General features: G+C 44.9%; 1 protein-coding gene across 1 annotated transcript in view; it reads right to left on the minus strand.

Annotated features, from left to right (window-relative positions):
* dip2ba (disco-interacting protein 2 homolog Ba) overlaps nt 1-25,898 on the minus strand; it is a gene marked incomplete at both ends in the record, with an annotated part of 72,751 nt that overhangs the window by 16,281 nt on the left and 30,572 nt on the right. Inside the window, 20 exons of the mRNA XM_083656383.1 lie at nt 334-461; nt 578-658; nt 3,069-3,205; nt 4,068-4,207; nt 4,522-4,636; nt 4,757-4,876; nt 5,505-5,598; nt 5,709-5,773; nt 6,614-6,716; nt 8,158-8,267; nt 8,488-8,611; nt 10,083-10,193; nt 10,703-10,794; nt 11,035-11,232; nt 12,013-12,132; nt 14,396-14,527; nt 15,201-15,434; nt 15,559-15,678; nt 17,312-17,470; nt 21,390-21,461. Coding sequence (XP_083512509.1) covers nt 334-461; nt 578-658; nt 3,069-3,205; nt 4,068-4,207; nt 4,522-4,636; nt 4,757-4,876; nt 5,505-5,598; nt 5,709-5,773; nt 6,614-6,716; nt 8,158-8,267; nt 8,488-8,611; nt 10,083-10,193; nt 10,703-10,794; nt 11,035-11,232; nt 12,013-12,132; nt 14,396-14,527; nt 15,201-15,434; nt 15,559-15,678; nt 17,312-17,470; nt 21,390-21,461 — 2,455 coding nt within the window. The remainder of the gene's footprint in view (nt 1-333; nt 462-577; nt 659-3,068; nt 3,206-4,067; nt 4,208-4,521; nt 4,637-4,756; nt 4,877-5,504; nt 5,599-5,708; nt 5,774-6,613; nt 6,717-8,157; nt 8,268-8,487; nt 8,612-10,082; nt 10,194-10,702; nt 10,795-11,034; nt 11,233-12,012; nt 12,133-14,395; nt 14,528-15,200; nt 15,435-15,558; nt 15,679-17,311; nt 17,471-21,389; nt 21,462-25,898) is intronic.

Here is a 25,898-nt window from a genome sequence, read left to right on the forward strand (position 1 = left end):
GCGCGATGCTTCTAATAATCTCTCTGGGCAACGCAAGCTTAATCAAACGCGAACCATTGTTCAGTAGGATAATCTTCACACATGAGGACCACAAGATTATCCGGCTGAACACTGGTTCGCGTTTGATTAAGCTTGCGTTGCCCAGAGACCTTATTTGAAGCATCGCGCCAAAAACCCATTCAGAAATCCCATAGGCAGAAACAGTGAAGAACCAGGAAGTCCGGGACTTCCGCGCTCCGACTACAAAAATACGTCATCCCTGGGGCTCTCTATAGCCCACACAGAACAGTGAATGGGGCAGGTGGGCATGCAGGCAGTAGAGAAAGTTCTCACCTCCCCCTGTAAACGGTCTTGACGGGCTCCACGGCGAGCGCGGTCGCCACAAGGTCGTCGGCGTTGTGTCTTCGCCCGCTCACCATCAGCAGCCCCTCGTTTTTCCCCACGACAAACACCAGGCTGCCCTGTGGGAGCACAGCGGAGCAGGGCGGGACTCAGCGACAGCATCAACAGAACCACCAGCAGTTTAATGTGGGTTCAGTGAAGATAACAGAATCTGTGTTACAGTTCTGTGCCTTACCGGTCCTACAAAGCCCAGCAGGCCAGTGCGAGTGAAGGGGATTTCTCCAATAGGGGCTCCAGCCTGGTTGACAGGGATCACCTACAGAACCAGAGATATAAAAGCATCACTTTAAACACTTACTTTAACATTCACCTTCACACCAGATGAACACACACCACATAAAAAAACAGATCATCAGAACCTCCAGTTCAGAGTTTAACTTTAGGTTTTGTTTACAGCACAAAACAAAAAAGAAATGAGAGAGAACAAAAGGAATATAAACAGTGTGGGTTAGACAAGGAACCCCTAAGGGGCTTATGAGAAGATGATCAAATGATTTTACTATGATCAACACAGCCCTCTGAAGTTTCCACACACTATGTGAAAGAGGAAATACTATAGCTCCATCTAGTGGAGGCATGTAAATCAATCCACTATTCACTACTAAGGACTACTTTAGACTTTTGAAGCAGGGATGTGAGTTGCTGATGACATCTGTACATCTGAACCAAACATTTCTGTAACAGCCACATCATCACCAACAATGTTTTTGGCTGAGCTAAGCGTGTCGAACACAAAAGCCCAGATGAGCCACATAGTACTACTAGCTCTTCAAGTGACTTGAGCTGCCACGAGTAATCGGTTAATCGATTAGTTGATCGACAGAAAATTAATCGACAACTATTTTGATAATTGATTCATCGTTGTGAGTACAATTTTAAGAGAAAAGGTCTAAATTCTCTGATTCTTCTTAAATATGAATATTTCCTGGTTTCTTTACTCCTGTATGACAGTAAACTGATATTATCTTTGAGTTGTGGACAAAACAAGACATTTGAGGGCGTCATCTTGGACTTTGGGAAACACTGATCGTCATTTGCTACCATTTTCTGACATTTTATAGACCAAACAAACAACTACCGTAAATTCCGGACTATAAGGCGCACCGGTCTATAAGGCGCACCTTCAAAGGTGACTATTTTTTTCTTCTATAAGCCGCACCGGTCTATAAGCCGCGGGTGTTTTGATGTTTAATTACCATATGTAAGGCTTCGTGCACAGAGGGGATTGTCGGGAAAGAGATGGCTGTTTGGGGAAGCTCCCATTTATTAACATTTCAACAAAACAAAAGTCAGGTCACTAATCCCCAGACAAAATCACACATTGTGGTATTTTTTGTTTTTTTTACAGTGCACACAGTGTCCGCGGTGTGGTGAAAAGAGGGCAAGAGAGGAAATTAAAACAGAAGTGGATTTATAGTTAGAAAGAGTGCTAAAGAAGAGAGAATTCCGTTTTTTATTTTTTTATTTTAGTTACTCACAGTACTATTGACCAGTCCAACTCAAAAGATATTCGGCAGTTTCACTTTGAGCTCTTGTTCCGCCGCTGTCCAGCAATGGTTATGACGAGTCTCGCTGGGTACAGTACGCCAAAGCGATATCCATTGACTCGATGATGCTGTTGTATGTTGCGCGTTTCTGTTGCACCAACGCGGAGAGGTCCTGCCGGACGAAAAAGCGCGTACCCTCCCAGGTGAGGGGCTTCTTCCCCGCAGCCTGGAGGATGAGTTGACGGTCGGGCCAGCGGAGTAGGCAGATGAAGATGGCCCTCGGTGGCAGGCCGGGGTCTGGACGTGGCCGAGGCGCCCGGTGTGCCCTGTCCACCTCTGGTGGTTTCTCGCCTTCCTTCAGGTCCAGGATGTAACACAGGATTTTGCCACGAAAGCGTCCATGTCACCAATCTCAGCTCCCTCTTTTACATTGATCAGGCGAATGTTATTTCTTTTACTCCTGCTGATTAAGTCATCAACCTGCGTGTGCAGCGTTTCGATGTTTTTGCATTTTATCCACTTTCGGACTCACTGTGTTGTTTTTGTCCTCCAGTGCGCTGATGCGCTTTTTTTAGAAACTCTGTTCACGGTTGCATTATTTTCTTTAGTGAGTGAGTGGATGGACTTCTGCACGTTTTCAAACTTGTTTTCAAGCTGCTCAAACCTCTGAGCGATGTCGGACTTAATCGATAGTGTTTCACGGAGTAAAAGTTTAGCCCAAGCCGTGAATCTCCAGCCTCCAGCAGGTGAGTCATTTCCTCATTCATGGCGGTGATTGCTTCTTTCTTTCTTTCGTCTTTTTCTTTCTGCTTACCTGTGTTGTGTTATGTTATGTTATGTTATGTTATGTTATGTTGTTAAAAGAGGGCAAGAGAGGAAATTAAAACAGAAGTGGATTTATAGTTAGAAAGAGTGCTAAAAAAGAGAGATTTTTTTTTTTTTTTGGGAAAAAATCCATAGATAAGACGCACCGTTATTTAAGCCGCAGGGGCCAAAAAAGGCCAAAAAACGGGAAAAAAGCCGCGGCTTATAGTCCGGAATTTACGGTAATCGATTAATCGAGAAAATAATCGACAGATTAATCGATTATGAAAATAATCGTTAGTGGCAGCCCTACCAGTGACTAGGCTTATATTGCTATATATTCTGAGATGAGACTCAAGACTAGGAAGACCAGACCTCAAACGTGTTCTTGGTGACACCGGGCAGGCCGTAGTACATGGTGCCTCCGGCCCGAGAGTTCAGCACAATCTCCCCGATCTCGTCTGTCTTACACAGCTGGGGAGAGCCGTCCGGTTTCACAATACACATCAGTGCTGCAACACACACACAGATCACAACGTCACAATACACATCAGTGCTGCAACACACACACGGATCACAACATCACAATACACATCAGTGCTGCAACACACACACGGATCACAACATCACTATACACATCAGTGCTGCAACACACACACGGATCACAACATCACAATACACATCAGTGCTGCAACACACACACAGATCACAACGTCACAATACACATCAGTGCTGCAACACACACACGGATCACAACATCACAATACACATCAGTGCTGCAACACACACACGGATCACAACATCACTATACACATCAGTGCTGCAACACACACACGGATCACAACATCACTATACACATCAGTGCTGCAACACACACACGGATCACAACGTCACAATACACATCAGTGCTGCAACACACACACGGATCACAACATCACAATACACATCAGTGCTGCAACACACACACGGATCACAACATCACAATACACATCAGTGCTGCAACACACACACGGATCACAACGTCACAATACACATCAGTGCTGCAACACACACACGGATCACAACATCACAATACACATCAGTGCTGCAACACACACACGGATCACAACATCACAATACACATCAGTGCTGCAACACACACACGGATCACAACGTCACAATACACATCAGTGCTGCAACACACACACGGATCACAACATCACAATACACATCAGTGCTGAAACACAAACACGGATCACAACATCACTGCCAAATGCCAGAATTGGGAAAGCGATTTCTGATGTTGACAGAAGCAGAAAAGAAACATTTGGCAATAAAATCTACTACAGTGACTCTTATTACAGTCCTAATTACAGCACAATGACAGTGGCAGACCTCCAGGCATAACATGTCCCACGTCCTGCACAGTGAGGGCAGAGTTCTTGTCCTCCGTGTTGACCCGGATCACCCCGTGGCTCAGGCCGCCCATGGACAGGATGGCCCTGGCAGGCAGAGGAGCTCCACGCGCCCCGGGCCTGGAGAGAAGGCGGACAAACAGACGAGTGGTAAGTGTGAGGGGGAAATGGCTAGACAGGGACGGAGTTGGAAAAGTAAGACAAGGTTGAGGACTGCTGAAATACACAAACTATTACTACATTGATTTCATGTAAAACTGCAGTATTATACAAATTCTCCATTATTTTACCCTGACAGCAGATTTTTTTTTCAATAGCTCTAAGAAAAATAAGATATTAAGACAAAACTAGACTAAATTACTTTACAGCGTGGACAGATAAAGATTGAAAAATTAAGATCCTCCTCCATGTCAGTCAGTACAGAGATGCGGTACCTGCGTATAGCCACAGTCAGAGCCTCAGGAGACGACGCACATGGACAGATGACCTCCGGCTTCAGACCGTGAGACTGGAACACGTTCAGGAAGGCATCACATGACGACACAGACCCTGGTGACCCACAAAGGACAGAAATGTCACTGCGATGGAGCGGCCGAAACGCAGTCCTCTGTACAAAATGACCATCATCATTCTAAAGAGACCATGATAACGCAGGAAGAAGTGACTCACATGGGTTGGCTCCGTCAGCCACTATGAGCATGCGTATGGAGGACAGGTTGGTGTCCCGCTGGTCCCTGTGGGCCATCATGGCCCAGTGGAGGTCACGGCACTTCACCAAGGCCACACGTGCTACCAGAAGACAAACAGGACATGTTGTTATATAGAGAGCCAAAGTGGAACGTCACTTCCTGCTTCAGCACTGACAGTGTAAATAAAATGGTGGATGAAAATCTCTGGTACAGTGCTGCACTGTATTATTATTGTATGTATTATTATTATTTTCCCATAGACATTTCGTAAAAATGCTTATAAAAATAGTTTTACTTGTTCAAACCAAACGGTTGAGATATATTTAGAAACAGGAGAGATCGCATAACATTTCACTCAGACCAAAACGTAGAAAATGCAGGGTTTAAAGAAAATATTTTTTCAATGTTTTTTTTGTTGGTCCGAGTAAAATGTTCTATGGTCTCTCCCGATTCTAAATATAGCTGAAGCTTTTGGTTTGACCAAGTAAAACTATTTTTATAAGCATTTTACGAAATGTCTATGGGAAAATAAATGGCGGAAGAAAATCTCTGGGACAGTGCCGAAGCAGGAAGTGACGTTCACTTTGCCTCTCTATAGTATAGTAGATATAGTATTTAGAATTTGTTTTCATTTAGCTTTGTCGTCATTTATTTTCTGTTATCTAACCGAGTCTGAGCAAACTAACTAAACAGCTGGAATATGAAATGAAGACGGGACAGGGCTGAACCTTTGTGAAGGTGGACCCTCTGCACCCAGGACATGGGACAGGCCTTCATGACGGCGTAGGGCACTGTGATGGTGTGGATTCTGTTCATGATACTCTGCAATGAGAAGCACACATTTCATCACTGTCACATTGTGCTGCTACAATACATCTGAATGGGGTCAATTTGTCTCGATATATCGATTCTCCCTGTGTCTCCCAACTCACCGTTAAGACGCCGTGCCACAAGCCCATATCTTTCTTACAGTCCAACACGTTGACCAGCGTTTCCCCTGAGGTAGGAAAGACGTGCACACACACACACACACACACACACACACACACGCACGCACGCACACACACACACACACACACAAACAGACACACACAATATACATTTAGCATCTCAGTTAACATACTTCAGACAGAGATACCGCTTTCAGACAGACACGGTTCTGGTTCTGGCTCTGGCGCCGTTCTGGAGTCTCAGAACCTTGGTGCTTTCTGGCGAACCAGCACGCGTTCACACCAGTTTAAGCGGAACCAAAGTGGGAGGACATTATTCGGTAGTCCTTCTTCAGTTTTTTAAGTTTAGTAATTATTTGGTCTGGCGTTCGATTGAACCCAGCCTTGGCCATCTCTTCCGCAAGTTCAGCATACGACTTGCTCTTTCTTGTACTGCTTTCTAGCTTTTCTTGAGATTCGGTAGATGCCCAAATCGCCAGGAAACATTTGGTTTCCTCAGCAGACCTCCGCAAATTATTTTTCTCCATGTTGTCGCTGCCTTCTTCTCCTTCCTGCTCGTCTTCACAGCCTAGAATGAGACACGCCCACTGATGATGTCACAGTTCGCAAGGAGAAACCAACTATTTTTTTGGTTCCGCTGAGAAGAACCAACTTTTCAGGTTTCCGAACCAATTATTTTTTCGGTCTGAACGCGCCGACCGGTTCAAATTTGGGTTCGGGAACCGGAACCGGCACAGAGCCCTGCCGGTGTGAAAGCCCTGAGAGAGCGAGAGAGAAAGAAAGAAAGAGAGAGAGAGAGAGAGAGAGAGTGAGAGAGAGAGAGAGAGAGAGAGAGAGAGAGAGAGAGAGAGAGAGCTATAGAACATAGTGGTGGGCAGAGCTCTCACCTTCACAGTAGTTACAGGCCTGGGTGAGGGCTTGACAGTGCGTCAGCATGGAGATCTTGGACACAGCCACTCCCATCACCGTCCCCTCCTTACTGGCCTTGTACTTGGGTGGGGGAGAGAGACACATACAAAAACATCAGCGACAGGAGAGGACTCATATATAAATGAATAACGTTCATAATAAAATACAATTTTATATAGACCTGATCTAAAAGCAAAGCGTACTAAGTGCTTTACAAAAAAGGCCTAAAAACAACAAATCAAAAGTCATCAAAGGGAGATACAAAATTTGGGAACAGATTCCAAAGAAAAATAAGTTACAAATAAACCAAAAATTGCAATTTAGAGCCCGACCGATACTGAATTTTTGAGGCCGATGTCGATATTAGGGAGTAAAAAAAATCAGATATCGATATATGGGCCGATATTCTTACATTTTATATACACATTATATTACACAATGTTTTGCAATGATCCCTCAAATATCAAACACTTGACAAAGATATGACTTGACATGACTTGAGATATGTGATGTAGGCAGGATATTTTACAGCTTATCAATCAACTTTATTGTCCAAAATGACATCAATGCAATGAAACCGTAAACTTCACTGGGAATTTAATAATTATACATAACTAGAAAATAGAAATAGAAAAACACAAATAGAACAAATATAAAATATAACTTGAGTTAAGAAAAAATATCAAATATACACAACATGCTCTCTATTCATAGCTTTCAAGGGGCGTTACGTGCTGCCGGGAACGCCCACCTGACGGTCAAAAAAAAACGTGTTCATTCCGCTGCCAGCCGAGTCGACTAGTTTCTCATGCTGTGTTTGTTCAGCCAAAATGCCGGATACCTGTTGTGCTATCGGTTGCACTAACCGACGAGGAGACACGCCTGGCTTGTGCTTTTACAGAATCCCGTCGGAGAAAGAAAACTCAGACAGGAGGAGGTTGTGGATTTGTGCGATTAGACGTGGTTCAGTCGCTGGGGAGGGCAAATGGCTTTTTTTCTATTATCAAAGTACACACGTTTTTGCGGCCAACATTTCATCAAAGGTAAGCTCAAGTAACGTTACCGGGGTATTTTAATCATTATTGTAACGTTACTTGAGCTTACCTTTGATGAAATGTTGGCCGCAAAAACGTGTGTACAAACGGCTGAACAAACACAGCGTGAGAAACTAGTCGACTCGGCTGGCAGCGGAATTAACAAGTTTTTTTTTTGACCGTCAGGTGGGCGTTCCCGGCAGCACGTAACGGCCCTTGAAAGCTATGAATAGCTTAAAAAATACAAAATAAAAAAATATCGGCAATATCGGCCGATACCGATATATTGGTTATCGGCCAATATCGGTGGACCGATATATCGGTCGGGCTCTAATTACAACAGTGAGAAAAAGAGGGGAAAAATCAAAACTGTTACATAAAAGCAAGACTACGGTACACGGTACGTCTTAAACTATAAAGTCAAAATCTGACTGGTGATCAGTTTTAGAGATGCTAAACCCGGTCTGAACACAAACACAGAACAGTACCTCGATGTAGGCGGTGTCTGTGTTGGCAGTGGGGATGTGAGGCTGCCAGTCTTTGGAGGGTTTGGTCAGGTACTTGGTGTCTGTCACCACCCATTTCATCCTGGGCCATCCTGGTGAACAAAACCACAACACCACCACACTGAACATGGAGCAGACAGAGACATGGTAGCTGCCATGGAGGAAGAATCTTTTAGTTACACTGATGATGACCACAGTGGCCACCCACAGACACACATTTGGATAATGTACATAATATATTCCTTATAATGAGTCTATCTAATGGGTCCCAGTGAGATTGAGAAAGAGATGACTACACTGAGGTTAGCCGACCTTTGAACTGCATGATCTCGCCGGTGGGCGTCTTGGGCAGTCCTTTGAGACACACCTCGCTGGTCAGAGCCAGGCCCACCCCACAGCTGCCCAACAGGAAGCCGATCTGCTGGCTGCCTGCGTCCTGTGGAGAGAGACAAGACACTTAGAGACACAGAGAGAAGCATGTATACAAATCTGAGACAATTAAAATCCATACATACCTTCTACGGATCAATACGTTAGAAAATATCGACTTATAATATGACCGTCGGGTTACTTGAGCAAATGGTAAAATGGTCTGCATTTATATAGCGCTTTTATCCAAAGCGCTTTACAATCAGTAGATAGTCTACATTCACCCATTCATACACCGATGGCGGCAGGCTACCACGCAGGGTGCCTACACACCATCGGGAGCAAGGAGGGTTAAGTGTCTTGCCCAAGGACACAACGACAGCAGCTGGGAGGGAGCGGGGATCGAACCGCCAACCCTTGCGTCATTGGCCGACCCGCTCTACCTCCTGAGCTAAAGCCGCCCCTAGCAAAGCCCTGAGCAATTGCCTGATAGTGATTTTAGAATAGCTGAGTTCTATAGTGCTAGCAATAGTTATGTTGTTATATGTGTGTATTTATCAGGTATAGTACAATGCCTTTGTATGCAACTCTGAAAAAAGGATAGGAACCAGTGTCCGAAATTAACTTTTTGTCTCAACTGACGTGGTGGCAAAGAGAGAGAGAGAGAAAGAAAAAAAACACAGTCAGGAATAATTTTTATCGGTCAAAATACTAAACATTTTTCATAGAAATATGTAACCCACCCATTGTTACAATACCATTCCAGTACTGTCTGCCAATTAAAACTTGCTGAGTAACTCAAAGGACGTCGTTTAGATTCATCATGAACTCAATATGCCTGCATTCAAATGTTATAATCTCATAAATTTACCAACCAGTGTGGTGGGTGTGGCCTTTATTCATTTACCTGCCAAAGTCACATTCTACCGGCACCTAGTCTCTCCCCAGACTCAAATATTACGTTGAATCGCTGCACTCAACATACTACATGACTTAGTCTGTACCACTTCACAGCCACTGCTGGTTTTTGAAGGCGGGTTGAAATTGAATGAGTGACATGGTGGAGCACCGATAAGAGAGCGGTTTGAAAAATGGGCTGTGCCTCCCGTGTCGTCTGATCGCAAAGTCATTACTGATTGGGGAGGACTGAATCCACCACTGGCATATGACTGGCCAAGTGAACGGTTCCCTCCCATAACCAGCCCTCTGAGGGAAAGTGTCCCAGACCCAGAGAGAGCTCTGCAGTAACGTAGTAACGTAGCGTAAGAACTCTCATGGGTCTGGCGTTGAGACTAACCGGCACTTGGTGCTTGCCAGGTGTTACTGTAATGTCCTGTCTGTTGTATAAAATGGCCTCACTTCCATCATACTCGATCGATTCATGGTCTGTTGCTTGACCCCAGAGGGCCCTCCCACTTGACCTCAGAGGCCCCTCCCACTTGACCTCAGAGGCTCCTCCCACTTGATATTCCTCAGTCAGGGCTCATCGTCGAGCAGTTCAGTCCCTTGTGCTTCCTCTGTATCAGTGCCAGCCTTACCTGCCGTGACAGTGGCACCTCTATGGGCACAGGGATGACTTCAGCCAGCAGGCAGCCGTAAAACGCCACCCAGAACATGGCCGGGTCACTGTTTGGGTACACCAACGCCACCTAAAGACACAGACAGATTCATTTATAATGGCAGGTCCTTTTATTGACATGTCCTTTATAGTGCTGCCACAAACGATTTTTTTGAAAACGACTACCGGTAGTCACCTATTATTTTAACGATTAGTCGGCTAATCGGATCATAAATTGCAGCTTATCGCACAATTACTCAATCGCTCTGATTTAGCTATCATCAGCTTCTAAATTTCACTTCAAGTTGTTTTAGGCATGTGCCAACTAAAAATAAAGACAATTAAGATTATAATTGACTCAGAAATACATCTTTTAATGAACCAACAGCAGCTTCGGGGGAACAAAACAAACAAAAAAATGTTTTATTCCAGCTCCCAAAAAACATGCGATGACGTCGATTACCAAAATCGTCGCAGACATATTTGGTAATCGACGTCATCGCATGTTTTTCATCACGATTTTCATCACGACTAGTCGACTAATCGTGGCAGGCTGGCAGCCCTAGTCTGTTACTGTCATTTCCTCACACGGACTCTTACCCGATCTCCGGGTTTGAGGACAGGCTCAGACTTGGTGCCCAGTTTATTCAGCAGTGTGTAGGCCAGCTTCAGACTGCGGCTCCATAGTTTACCTGGGGGAGGAGGAGAAGATTGCCAGTCACCATGCCAACAATGGCACTGAGAAGGAAAATCAAAAAACTCGCCAACCTACTGCAGCATCATATAGTGAGGAAAACAACAGTACGTGTTGTTTTGTGCAGACAAACAAATATTCATTAATTTTAAAACCAGAGGAACCACAGGTTGAACAAAAAGCCTTGCTTTTTTAATATCTACAGAGCAGTTGTATAAGGTGCGGAGGTGCTGCTCACCATATGTGAGTGTGTAGAGGGGTTTGCCGGTGATGTCCAGGGCGGTGAGAGCGGGGCTCTTGGCCTGCGTGGCCCCCCAGCGGGCCAGGGCGGCCTGCAGGGCCGGGGGCCAGTTGCTGACCACCCCCAGGGGCTCCCCCTTCACTGGGATGATCTGACGACCCTCTGGCTTAGGGGTGTTGGGGTCCGGCTGGGGCACTGGGGGGCGACGCGAGAGGTGGGGATGAGAGAGAGGATGAGGAAGTAGCAGGGAAACTCTGCCCATGTGTGGACAGTGAACAAGCGTATTGATCTAATTAGTGTTTGCTAGCTAACGATATAAACTTATCAATATAATCTAACGTTATGAAAGGCAATACCAAAGTAGCAAAAAATCTCTCGCTGGTCAAAACTTGTTAAGTGGAAAAGCCTTCAACATGGACACAATTGAACCTCTTGCAGGTCCCACAATTGGACAGAATACAGTGACCCGTCAAGTAGGGCTGCTCAATTAATCTGATTTTAATCTCAATTACAATTTTGGATTCCCACAATTATGAAAACAAGATAATTGAGATAAAACCATGATCATTTTTTTTATATATTATTTATTTTAGTTAGCCTATCTAAAAACAATAATACTTTTATTTCTTTGTTTTTCCCTTAAATTATATTTAAAGTTCAAAGACATCCAGTATTAAAAAAACAATTTTTTTCAAGTTAAATAAATGCATGATGTTGCCAAAGTCCATCAGTAATCGTGTTAAATAATCGTGATCTTATCATCAGTCAAAATAATCGTGATTATGATTTTTGCCATAATCGAGCAGCCCTACCGTCAAGCAGTTACTAGCAGTGTGAGCAAGTATAATATTCCAATATAATTAGGGTATAGTGAAGAAATAGTGTAAAAGAATGCTTATTTCAGTTCAAGATCTTTCCACTACTTCTCATCAAAAATCAAAAAACATAAATATACATGAACAGTGCGTCTCTCACCTTCTACGATCTCCTCCGAGTCATCCAGGAAGAACTCGCTGAGCGGCGGTCTCTTGGGCCGTTTGAGTGTGTTCAACAGCTGCTGGATCTTAGTAGACACCCTGCTGTTGACCGGCACGCCTGGACAAACACCAAAGAACACCATCATCACAAACATATACACAACAAATACAACAACAACCCACATTCGCACACACACCCACACATGCAACTCTATACCAACACAAATCTCTATTCTATCCAACACTTTCATACAGGCAGAACCCCACGGACTAGCAAACAGGCAGGCAGCATACATCAGATCGGCAATTAGGCCCCGCCCCCTTTTAGGGGGAAAACGCAAGCCTCTCCCTGTTGACTTCAACGTAAAATAGCAAACAAAATTATAGAAAAATAACAGAATCAATGTCGTTTATTAATGACCCCAAAACACCATGACATGACAATATATTACAACTCGTCTGGCCATAGGATAGGTAAGATACACCGGAAATATGACTTTGACCCATCTCAAATCATGTGACTTATGTCACATATTTACATTACAGCCGTGAGCCAAGTAGCCTACGACGACGCTGAGCTCCACTACAACAGCATTTCATGTCGGGAGACTAAATTAGCAACAGGCGGAACACAGGAACTACAGGTCAGAGACGGATCATGAGTCACATGATTTTAGATGGGTCAAAGTCATATTTCCCATGTATCTTGCACATTGTGTGGCCAACCGAGTTGTAATATATTGTCATGTCATGGTGTTTTGGGGTCATTAATAAACGAGATTGATTCTGTTATTTTTCCTTTATATTTTTTTTTGGCGGTGCTATTTTACATTCAGCTCAACGGGGAGGGGCTTGTGTTTCCCCTCCTAAAAGGGGGCGGGAACGTGTGCCGCCAGCAGCCGCCTACAAAATGACGTATTGCCGATCTGGTGTATCAGGAGCAGGAAGAATTCATAAGGGTAAGTTTGGACTTGAGACAAAGTGGACGACTTTATTGAGAGTCGGACAGAGGAGGTTTCTCTACGTCTAGAGACCTACTGGACACGACACGAGACAAACACCGAGAGAGACAGACAGAAGGTTGGAATTGAAAGCAAGCTTGTTCGGGGCGTCTTGAGCGTCCCTCCCCTCTCCCCCCCCCCCGTTCCCACTCATATTACCTTTTTTCCTTCCTTTTTTAATGAAAGGCAAGACACCGCGCGGATAAATGGACCCCCAAAAAAAAGAAACAAACATAGCGGTTGTTAGCGGCATTCACAACACATTGGCTGGAATGAGGATGATGATGATGTTGAAGGTGATTTGCGATGAACATGAGCAGATCATTTCTTACAGTCACACACCTCAATCCACCTCGTAGACTCACGCTGCAAATGTTATGGACAATACAAGTTCATGCAAAACAGAAATGTGTCTATAGAGAGGTGGAGGCAAAGCGACCGCCTACTTCCTGCTTCAGCACTGTACCAGAGATTTTCATCCGCCATTTATTTTCTCATCGACATTTCATAAAATACTTCGTCAAACCAAACGGTTCAGATATATTTAGAAACTGGAGAGACCATAGAACATTTCACTCAGACCCAAACTAAAAAAAAATATTTTCTTCAAACCCGAATTTTTTTTTACGCTTTGATCCGAGTGAAATGTTATGCGATCTCTCCTGTTTCTAGATATATCTTGACCGTTTGGTTTGAACAAGTAAAACTACTTTTATAAACATTTGATGAAATGTCTATGGGAAAATAAAAATAAATGGCGGATGAAAATCTCTGTTACACTGTTACAGTGCTGAAGCAGGAAGTAGGCGGTCATGATCGCCCTGCATATGAAGTCATATCAGTTTTCATACCTAGTAGGAAGGAAACAGTGCACAGATGGCACGGTGGTGGTATGCATTACTGCACTGTGTAACAGGAGTGGAGAGGCAGATGACATCACCCAAGGAGAGCACTGTCTTTATGAATGGATGGTTCATAATAAACAGTATTCTTACACATTTTACATTTTGAAATTCCATGCCTTTATCTACGGCATGGCCTGTTTCATGACTGATATGAGGACGTTTTGTTGATGTTTCAGATCATTTATCCTGTTAGTCATATTGCCTAACCTCTATTAGATATGCTATATCACTCTGTAGATCAATATTATTATTTACTAAAGCAAACGTTCATCATTTGTACCATGATGGGCAGCATTTTTTCCCTGAATAGCAAACTATTACCAAAACCTGGAAATGACCAAAACCTGGAAATGACCAAAACCTGGAAATGACCAAATGTTTTTCCAGGCAAGTTTAGAGTCTGGCTTGCATGTGAGTGTGTGTGTGTGTGTGTGTGTGTGTGTGTGTGTGTGTGCGTGTGCGTGTGCGTGTGTACCGTCAGCAGTAGTATCCAGCATGCTGCAGCGGCTCTGCCCGCGGCTCATGCCTCTGACAGCGGGCGGCAGGTCCACCCTGGACCCCCTCTCCTGGGGGGTGGAGGACGTCACATCTGGGGGGACGCTGTTTTCTGGAGAAGGAGCAAAGGAGAGCGTCAAATAAAGGGGAGGTATAATCAACAATTACTGGGATTATTTATGGGGTTATTTATTTATTTATTTTTAATTTCCCCCCGATTTTTTTATCCCATTTTTATCCCCCATTAGTGCAAATTTTAATGTATTTATCCTGGTTGCTGCTCCACCCTCTGCCGATCTGGGGAGAGCCGAAACTGGCTCCATGCTTCCTCCGAGACATGGGCAGTTAGCCAGCCGCTTCTTTTCACCTGACAGGGGAAGCTTCACCGGTAGGACATAGCACGTGGGAGGATCACGCTATTCCAACGAGTTCCCCTCCCTCCGAACAGGCGCCCCGAATGACCAGAGGAGGAACCACTTCAGTGACCAGGATATTGCATGTTTTTGGTGAGGGGTTCCTATATGAAGGAAACCCCCAGGGGGCACAGGGAGAACATGCAAACTCCACACAGAAAGGCCCCTTTTTGACGACCCCACCCGCGGGCGGCGGGCACTCGAGGACATGCGGACGGGCACACACTCCTTCAGTGCTCACAGCGTCCCAGGTGGGAATCGAACCCAGGACCTTCTAGCTGTGAGGCGACAGCTCTACCACTGCACCACGTGCCCCCTGATTGATGTTATTTAATAAGCTACTGTATTGAGTATATTTCAGTGTTAGCTTACCTATGCGTGTGTGGGCCAGCACATCAGCTAACGCAGAACCAGGCAGGGGCTGGGGCAGGGGCTGGGGCTTGGGCTCTCCATGGGAGAGGGTAGAGGAAGCGGACGAGGAGGTGGAGGAGCCCTGCACCGAGCGGTTGATCCAGTAATCAGGGCTCTGCAGACTCTGGGCCAGCGCTGCAGTCAGAGCTGCCTGTCTGCGCAGTGAGCCCTCATCCTCTGATGCAGAAGACGTGTCTGACGGGGGAAGAGAGAGAACACAGTCTTCTAGTCCTGATTCCATCCACTTTCATTCTAGATGTTGCGTTTTTCCTCGACTATTGAAGGACACATGTTTCTTCACAGGACAGTCTATTGTTACCTGGAGGTGTGCAGTTTTCTACAGGAGACTGGACGAAGGCTGAGCGTCTCTTGGTGGGCATGGGCATCTTCTCCTCCTTGTGCTTGGCCAGCGCTGCCTGCACCGCCTCTGTGTGGATGTCTGGAGATGAGGGAGGAGGAGAGCGACGTGAGGAAGGTAGAAGAGAAGAGGACATAAAGAGTGGCATCGACTGATCGTTTGTTTCATAGTTTAATTGATGTGTGTGTGAATACTGTCAATGTGTATGCCTGTGTGTATGTATGTTAGGGTCAGTCGCTGATGGCCACCAGTCACCGACCACTGAGCCCTCGACAACATCGCAATATCAGGATTTAAAGCAGACAACCCCCCCCCCCACACACACACACATAGAGACACTGCGTAACGCGTCATCATTCAGAAGCCACGCCCAAAACGGGGGAAAACAGAAACCCCCCCTCCAATCCTGGCGTTCCCCTATGTCGCGTGCATGGTTGCGTGTTGCACAAAAGATCGTATATACAGAAGATGAACACTCCAACTTACTTCCTTGACAGCTAGATCCACATTTTTCTTCTCGCCAATTCTCAATGGCTTCCTTGTTTTGTTGTCTGCACAGCTCACCACACAACAGCTTTTAGCTATGTTTAATTCAAGGAAAATGACGCTGATGTGTGGAAATGAACAGAGCTTTTCCCCCGTGATGGGCGTGGCCTATTTCATGCAGTGTCTCTATGGGAGGCAGAGCGTGCTGACACTGAGGTTGCTTTCTCACTGGGAACGATTGCTTTCGTTCCGTTCCGTTCCGTTCCACACCCAGGAACAATTGCCCCCCCTGCTGGTCAGCTTTCACATTACAACATTTATTCCGCGCTCGGAAACGGAACAGAGTGCACTTGCGTCATCAACTATGCCTGGAGTTTATCCTCGCCCGTGTGTTGTCTATGAGGTTCGGAACGGTTGGCTTTCACACTCGCAAGTGTTCCGTGCCCGGGCACGCCAAAGCAGTTCCCCAGACCACCTTTTCAAGTGGATCCTGTCACGGTTCCCCGTTGCACGAACGGAACGCAACGTTCACACTCGTCAAACGTTCCGAAACTGGAGTCAATTTAGGGACAAGTGTGCTCGGGAACGCTACCCGGAGCGCCAGTGAGAAAGCACCCTGAGACACATAGAGAGACAGAGAGCGCTGAGAGCCAAACACCCTGATTTACTCAAGGAACTAAATCACTCTATGTACTGCCCAGTGAGTGAACACATGTTTTAATTTAGACGCAGACAGAACGGTACTTTTTAAATCTTAGTAAATCAGGGGGTGGAGCCGTGGCCACACTGATCCGTTGTGTCTGTCCGTCTCAGCTCGTTTCAATTCATTTTCAATGCGAGCCCAACGTTAGCCTCCTGGCAGTTATTATTTTAAAAAACAGCCCAGATCTATAAATCCATCCATTAGCAAATCATGTCTGTTTTGTGACAGATCAGTGTGCTCGTTTATCTATATCCCAAAACAGAGGATTCAAACTTACCGACAGAGCGAACTCGTCTCCCGCTCTCTCCTAGGAACCGACATTTCAAAAAAGGTCGGAGTCGGACTACATGTGCTACACCTGGCTTAAACAAATACTTCCTAATCCTCCCCCCACACACCCTCCGCTCAACAACGGCGTCACACGTCATCGTCTATCACCATGTTTCACTGTGGTCATCATCATTACGTCAATTTGGCACAGTAGACTTCGCCCAACCCCTAGTGTTGTTACTGTCTGTGGCGTACCTGATCTGTAGCGGTCGTCCCTGGCCCCTCCACTGCGGTGTGTGCGGTGGTGTCTGGAGGCTGAGGACGAGGAGGAGGCGCCCGGGGCCTCGGGACTGGGGCTGGGGTCCGCACTGTGACCCGGGGACAGCTGGACATCTGGCAGGGACAGATCCACATCTAGAGGACAGCAGCAGACATGCACACAGTCAATAGAAACACAGTGACACAACAACACAATAGAACTAGAGCTGCAGCGATCAATCGATTAATCGATCGACAGAAAATTAATCGACAACTATTTTTGATAATCGATTAATCTGAAATTAATTGATTAACCTCTGATTCCAGCTTCTTAAATGTGAATATTTCCTGGTTTCTTTACTCCTGTGTGACAGTAAACTGATATTATCTTTGAGTTGTGGACAAAACAAGACATTTGAGGGCGTCATCTTGGACTTGGGGAAACACTGATCGTCATTTGCTCCCATTTTCTGACATTTTATAGACCAAACAACTAATCGATTAATCGAGAAAGTAATCGACAGATTAATCGATTATGAAAATAATCGATTAATCGAGAAAATAATGGACAGAATCGACCGGCACTCTTAACTGAAAACATGGGAGGCAGAGCTTTCATCTATCAGGCTCCTCTTCTTTGGACCCATCTTCCAGTCTCGGTCCAGGAGGCAGACACCCTCTCTCCACATTTAAGACTAGACTTAAAACGTTTCCTCTTTGATCAAGCTTATAGTTAGTGCTGGCTTACCAGCCCCTAGTTCTGCTGCTATAGGCTTAGACTGCCGGGGGTGGGCGGGGCTTCCCGTTAAAGGGAAGTCTTTTCCAAGACACACTGAGCCCTATCTGTTTCACGTTCATCTCCCATTCATGCATCTTACTAATGTGACTTCTTCCTGGAATCTTTGTGTCTCCAGCTTCCTGCTGGAGCTCTGGAAGCAGACGCTATGGATCCTGGACCACTTCTACTACTATTTTTAGTCCTGTTCTTATTACAACTGCTACTGTTACTACTGTAATAACTGTGCATCACTATTACTACTTATGCTCTTATACTTATTATAGTTGTCTAATGGTATCATTATTATTGCATTTACTGTGCCTCTCTCTCTCTCTCTCTCTCTCTCTCTCTCTCTCTCTCTCTCTCTCTCTCTCTCTCTCTCTCTCTCTCTCTCTCTCTCTCTCTCTCTCTCTCTCTCTCTCTCTCTCTCTCTCTCTCTCTCTCTCTCTCTCTCTCTCTCTCTCTCTCTCTCTCTCTCTCTCTCCCCACCCGCTCATAGCAGATGAACGCCCACCAAGAGTCAGGTCTGCTCAAGGTTTTCATCCCTGTTAAAAGTTGTTTCAATTGTCACATGACCTCGCGGTAAAATCTCCAGTGCATCATGGGAGAATTGTTTAAATTGTTGGGTCTAAAGTAAAGAGTCTCCTCCTACCTGCTCTATTTGTAAAGCGCCTTGGGATAACTCTTGTTATGATTTGGGCGCTATATGAATATAAGATTGATTGATTGATTGATTGATTGATTGAAAACATGAAACTGGGCTATATTCAAGCAACTATATTGTTTCTGTCAACTGTGAGTCTGCTCCTCCCAGTGGGGCGGGGCCACAGGGCCCCTGTGGAGAAGATGGTTCAGAGGGATGAGGAGACCTAATGGAGACGGGTTCTGGACCAGGAGGTGACGTGATCTTTCAGCTTCAAAGTTCTCGAATAGCTGCTCTGACACCCAGTGCTGCTGTCTGGCTGTCTGGCTGTCTGGCTGTCTGGCTGTCTGGCTGTCTGGCTGTCTGGCTGTCAATGGCACAAAAGAAAACAATTATAGCCACAGACCACAAATTCTTTAAAGAATGACATGTAGGGGTTTTCCACATGAGAATCAGATACATGCAGTCCTTTTCAATTCCCCTAGTCGAGGGGTGGGCAACTGGTGGCCCGCGGGCCGCATGCGGCCCCGGACCTCACTCAGTGTGGCCCCTGGGTCAATTTAAAAAAATATATTATTATTTAATTTTTTTTACAAGGCGGACATTTTTGGGTAGGTTAGGTTTGACCACCCAAATCTGTGTTTTTATTTTACTGTGTACAGCCCAGAACATGGTGCTAATGGCGTTAGCATTGTCCAACTTAAAAACTTAAAAACTTAAAAACAGGCTTCAGACATCTCAGAATAAATGAATACGGGTTATCCTGAAACTGCAAACCAGAGACCATCTCCTCCCCTCTCACTTCCTTAGCCTTAGGTGGCTCAGAGTGGAGGAGAGGGTTTCCCAGATCAAACTGTGCATGGTTTTCAGGATTTTTAAACGGGAGGCTCCTCGCTACCTCTCTGACTACTTCTGTAAAGTCAGTGATGTACATGGCTACTCCACAAGACGAAGCACCTCCAACATTGTTCCCCCCAAATTTAAATCTTTAAAGGGTAAGTGTACCTTCTCTTACTCAGCAGCTATTTTATGGAACAAACTCCCTGAGAGTATAAAGACCCTTAATTCCAGGTTTTCTTTTAAGCTCGCCTTGAAAAAATGGCTGGTTGGCTCCCAAATGGGTTCCTAACCTTTTATTTTTCTTTTGTCTCCTGTATGCTCGCAGTTTTTAAACCCTAGGTAGGTCTTTGATTTATTATATGAGCTGGTCTCTCTTTTTATTTATTGATTGGTGCATTTTTTTGTTGTTATTTAAATAACCATTCATTCAATGACTAATCAGTCATTGAGTGTATGGCTGTGTTGTTTAATGTTTCATTGTTTGTGTTTGTTGCCCGCGCACACACGCGCTCACACCTGCACACATATCCACTCCACTTGTCCCATACTAAGGACCACAATGGAAACAAGCCCTTGGGCTTTATTGTGTTTTTTTCCTTTTTATCAATATTTTTGTTGTATTGTCTTGCACAATTCTGCTCTTATTGAATCAATAAAGTTATCAATCAATCAATCAATCAATCCACATACTGTTTAACGTTAGCATTTGAGCTAATGCTATTGTAACAAACTATATCCAGGACCAGGATGCACATTGCACATGCAACATTACTAATCTGATTAATATCACATATTTAGGTGATGTACCCCATCAAATTGCTGTAGCGGGCTGTTTTAAAGCTAGAGCAAAGTTTCTGGTGTCATCTGAATGGAAGAATTACTAAATTTGAATATGAAAAATATAAATGTTGGTATAACAAACTTGGATTACCAGTCCTTTTCATCAAATTAGTCGCTATAATTGATGGTGTTACAGTAGTAGGCTACTGGTGGAAGTGCACGGTCACAATGTGGCCCTCTGGTAGCGAGGACATTTTTTTGTGTGGCACCTCTCTATCATCAAAGTTGCCCATCCCTGCTCTAGTGTGTGCTAGCTCAAGTCAAAGCAGGCCGAGGTGGGATTATTATTATTATAATACACGTTGATCTCCTCATGGCTATGCTAGTGTGGTGCAATCAATGTGTCCTCAGGAAACACTGCACACTTGTGTAAGAGACTGCTGACTGACAAAGACTGAAGAACAACAACAAGAGAGGTGACTGCCTGCCTGGGTCACACTGGTACAGCGACAATTCTCCTTATTGCTGCGAGTGCTGGTGCAGCGCTGCTGAATTCAGCAGAACAAACTCTATTATTCTGGGTTTTTGCAGTTCAGTTGTCAGAAGAGTCGTTAGAAGTTACGTTTTGGCCAGCAGAGGTGTAGTTCCCATATTCGCCACTAGAGTGCCGTAGAAAGTCAGTTAAATCTCTCAGACAGAGAACAACCACCACACTGGATTTGAAAGAAATTGAAACTAATCAATCAACACTAATTGGTTACTTTTTGGATATAGCTCCTCTCCATGCAGGAGGGGAGGAACCACCAGGTGAGATGCCAATTCCAGCAGTCACGTCGGGCCTATAATCTTGATGGGTTTCGACGCAAATACATTAACTTTCCACAGCATGGGGCCACCAGGATCAAGAAGAACGCCGACCGAGGAAGGAAATTGGGAAAAGAAAAGAGAGAAGGAGGAGGAGGAGGAGGGGTAGGAGTCAAATGAGGAGAAGAGGAAGAGGAAGAGGAGAAGCAGGAGGAAGAAGCTAGTCTTACTTGGCATATGGGGGATGTAGGGGCCCAGCAGCTTGTTTCTCTTCTTCTCATAGCCCTTCTGCGTGATGTCACCTAGGAGAGAGGACAACAACACCACAGTGTCACGTTAGTCACAAGTACCACACACACACCAAGCAGATAAAGTACACACACTCTGACACACACCACACACACCAAGCAGATAAAGTACACACACTCTGACACACTCAAACTACACACCACACACACACCAAGCAGATAAAGTACACACACTCTGACACACACAAAGGGGCTTGACTCATAATAATCCTGTAAATCCTCCCAAACTGTTGAGCACATGTGGACGGCTCAGTCCACTTAAGCAGCAGGCAGGGAGATAAGGCCATTGTTTAGCCGCGGTGAACAAACACACACACACACACACACACACACACACACACAGAGCTCCTCGAGGCTACGAAACCCAAATATGACTATTACGGCCCTGCCTGATACCCGGGCAGAGAACAATGGCCGCTTCAAGGCTATCGGGGCACACAGAGAGGAAGCCATGTGAGGCAGCTTCCACACGGGGCACTCAAGTCACTGGATTAGCTCACCCCCCTCACCCCCGTACCCAGCACCACCACTTCCTCATTCGGCCTTGGGCCCTGGCAGGACTCCTCCCACCGCTACCAGGGAACAGTGTCGGGCCAAGTTACTTTCAAAATATAATATACTACATATTTACTAGTTACTTTCATTTGAAAGTAATAAGTTACTTTACAATATTACTGTCTGTGTAGAGTAACTTGTTACTTATTACACTACTTTTTCATTACTTTCATCAAAACAACAGCAGCAGCAGAATGACATCGCCGCCCCGGAACCATCCCGAAAAATAATGTCAACCGCCTTGAAGTCAGTGTAAACAATCCAAAATTCTAAATGTTATCCTTTTCCTTTGTTATTGTCATCTATAGTGGTTATTTGCATAAACACAGACAGTTTGATGAGGAAATGATTGTATCTATTAAAATATATGCTTTGATTAAAAAAAATGTTTAACTCAATTTGTAACTTGAGTTACTTGACAAAGTAACTGGTATAATATTACTGAAATCCTATAAGTAATAAGTTATATTACTGAGTTACTGCTAAAAGTAATATATTACATGTATCTTACTTTTGTAATGAGTTACCCCCAACACTGCCAGGGAACAGAAAACAAGGCAAAGTCCACTCAGCTGGGGCACCCCCAAACACACACACACACACACACACACACACACACACACTTTGTGTAGCCAGCATGCATGCATGCAACACACACACACACCCTTATCCAATCAAATAACACACTCGAGTTAGACAAATACAACCTCGGCACCGCACTCTTCTTCTTCTCTCCGTGTCAACACACACACACGCACACACACACACACACACACACACACACACACGTGTATAGAGAGCCAAAGTGAACGTCACTTCCTGCTTCAGCACTGTACCAGAGATTTTCTTCCCCCATTTATTTTCCCATAGACATTTAGTAAAATGCTTATAAAAATAGTTTTACTTGTTCAAACCAAACGGTTCAGATATATTTAGAAACAGGAGAGACCATAGAACATTTCACTCGGACCAAAACGTAAAACAATGCGTGTTTAAAGAAAATGTTTTTTTGATGTTTTTTTTTTTTTTGTCTGAGTGAAATGTTCTATGGTCTCTCCCGATTCGAAATATAGCTGAACCGTTTGGTTTGACCAAGTAAAACTATTTTTATAAGCATTTTACAAAATGTCTATGGGAAAATAAATGGCGGAAGAAAATCTCTGGTACAGTGCTGAAGCAGGAAGTGAGGTTATCTTTGGCCTCTCTATAATAACACTGCTTAGCCTCAGTCCCCAACCCCCCCGACACCTCCTCCACACTGACGGACCACAACAAGCAGAGACCCCTCAGCCACCCTCTTGACACCGAGGACACAGGGACAGAAAGGCCGGGCGAGGGGGGGGGGGAGTAGCAGAAAGGGAGAGAGAATCAGTCAGAAAACGGGGCGAGAGAGAGAGAGAGCCTGGATTAAGGGGGGTGGGAGGGCGAGAGAGGCAGGAGGAGGGGATGAGGAAGATAAACACAGGGTGAGAGAGAGAGAGAGAGAGAGGCAGTGGGGAAGTGAGAGGGAACAGAACGCAGTGTGTGAAACAACAATGGAAAGAAAACGAGGAGGGGGGAGGAGGCAAAGTTCAACAGCAGATGGGGGGAGAGGAGGAGAGGAGGTGGGTGGTGGGCTGGATAAGCTGGGACGTCCCGTGTGTGACTCAGATGCACTGTGTTGTGTCTTAAACGTCTCTCTGTGTCTCTGTGTCTCTCTCTCTCCCCAAGATCACAACCAACAGAGCAAAACATTCATTCATCCCCATGTCAATCATCCAGCTAAATCAGATGTGAGATTAAGGGAATCTGAAGTTTTTATTTTATTTTATTATTATTATTAGTATGGTTATTGTTGTTTTATTATGATTATAATTATGAGATTGAGGCAGTATGCAATATGTCACAGATATGCACTTTAAATATGCCGCTAACGCTGCCAACAGGTGCACTTTAATGCACAGTATTATTGTGTATTATTCACCGCTACAGATGATTTTATGATTTTTTTATGATTTGTGTATTATATGCCATTTTATAATGTGTCTGTTTCCTCATGTATTGTGTTGTACAACAAATTGCCTCTTTGGAGGACATGAAAGTTTTCTACTCTACGACTCTCTCTCTCTCTGTGACCACTATTCTCTGTATGTTTATCTGAGAAACAGTAGGATCAAATAACAAGACGTTTCCCATAGGAGTGAGTATACAGCTAGTCAGGCCCGTATGGGTTATTGCTAGATGAGTTTAGCAGACTTTTCATATGTCAGATCCAAAACATTGGGCGAGGGAGGAGGGGTTCACGCTGAAGTTACAACAACAGAGAGAGAGATAGGAGGAAGAAGACGAGTGTTCACAGAGAACAAGACGACAATAAAACCCAAAGTCAACAGGAGTTTTACAGACAGAGAGGGTGTGATCGGGTGCTGCTGCTGAGTGCCTTTTCTCTGTGAGAGGAGACAGCCAGCGTTCAGCGTCCACTTCATGCCTGGGTGGACACACAACACAACACAACACAACACAACACAACACAACAAACACAACACAACACAACACAACAAACACACCCTGACCTGATACACACCGTGGCCTGGAAACACAAGCACAAACTGCCTCTCTCCCCCTCTCTCTCCCAGCCATGCACAGCAGTGTTGGGGGTAGCTCATTACAAAAGTAACATATTACATGTAATATATTACTTTTAGCAGTAACTCAGTAATATCACTTATTACCAATAGAATTTCAGTCAGTTACTTTGTCAAGTAACACAAGTTAGAAATTGAGTTGATTTTTTTTTTTTTATCAAAGCACATATTTAAATAAAGATCGAATCATTTCCTAATCCCCTAAGGGGCACGGTGGCTCAGTGGTAGAGCTGTCGCCTCGCAGTCAGAAGGTCCTGAGTTTGATTCTCGCCTGGGACACTGTGGGCGCTGTGGTTGTGTTCCCCCCCATATCTTCAGTGCCTACTGCCCAGGTGGGGTATCTCGTCGTAAGGGCCTTTCTGTCTGTGTGGAGTTTGCATGTTCTCCCCGTGCCCCCCCAGGGGGTTCCTCCGTATATAACCCCCACTAAAAACATGCAGAAGATCAGATCGTCATCGTCATCCGACCAGTGACGACAACATCCGAAGTTGGTCCCCGGGCGCTGTACGAGAAAGCGACCACTGCTCCTGGCCTGCCCCCCGGAGGAAAGGACAAAGCCAGGATGGGTTAAATGCAGAGGACAAATTTCACCGGCCACCGTCAGCATGTGTGTGTTGTGGCCCTCCGTGCATGTGTTGATTGTAATCGTGTGACAATAAAGACGGGCTTGTCCGTCTGAAATCGTCGTTCTTAAATCGTCGTTCATTCTAATCAAACTGTGTTTTTATGCAAATAACCACTATAGATGACAATAACACAGGAAAATAATAACATTTAGAATTTTGGATTGTTTACACTGACTTCAACACGGTTGAAATTATTTTTCGGGATGGTTCCGGGGCGGCGATGTTATTCTGCTACTGCTGTTGTTTTGGTGAAAGTAATGCAAAAGTAGTGTAATAAGTAACGAGTTACTTTACACAGAAAGTAATATTGTAAAGTAACATTACTTTCAAATGAAAGTAACTAGTAATATGTAGTATATTACATTTTGAAAGTAACTTGCCCAACACTGATGCACAGAGACATAACAGGCTCAGCTACATACACACAGATTACACAGATTTGATGCTAGTGGACTGGAGCGCCATTGTTGTGGGAAATTGGTTCTGTCCGGCCCGGTCGGCCCCGGTGCCGGGAGGAAGGGAGGGATGGGTGGAAAAAGATGGAGGGAGGGAGGAGGAGGAGGAGGAGGGGGGCGGGGGGGAGTCACTAACACACAGACAGACAGAGGAGAGTCTGTACTAGGCTC

Source organism: Poromitra crassiceps (genome assembly GCF_964638095.1).
Source record: "Poromitra crassiceps genome assembly, chromosome: 20".
Classification (NCBI taxonomy): Eukaryota; Metazoa; Chordata; class Actinopteri; order Beryciformes; family Melamphaidae; genus Poromitra; species Poromitra crassiceps.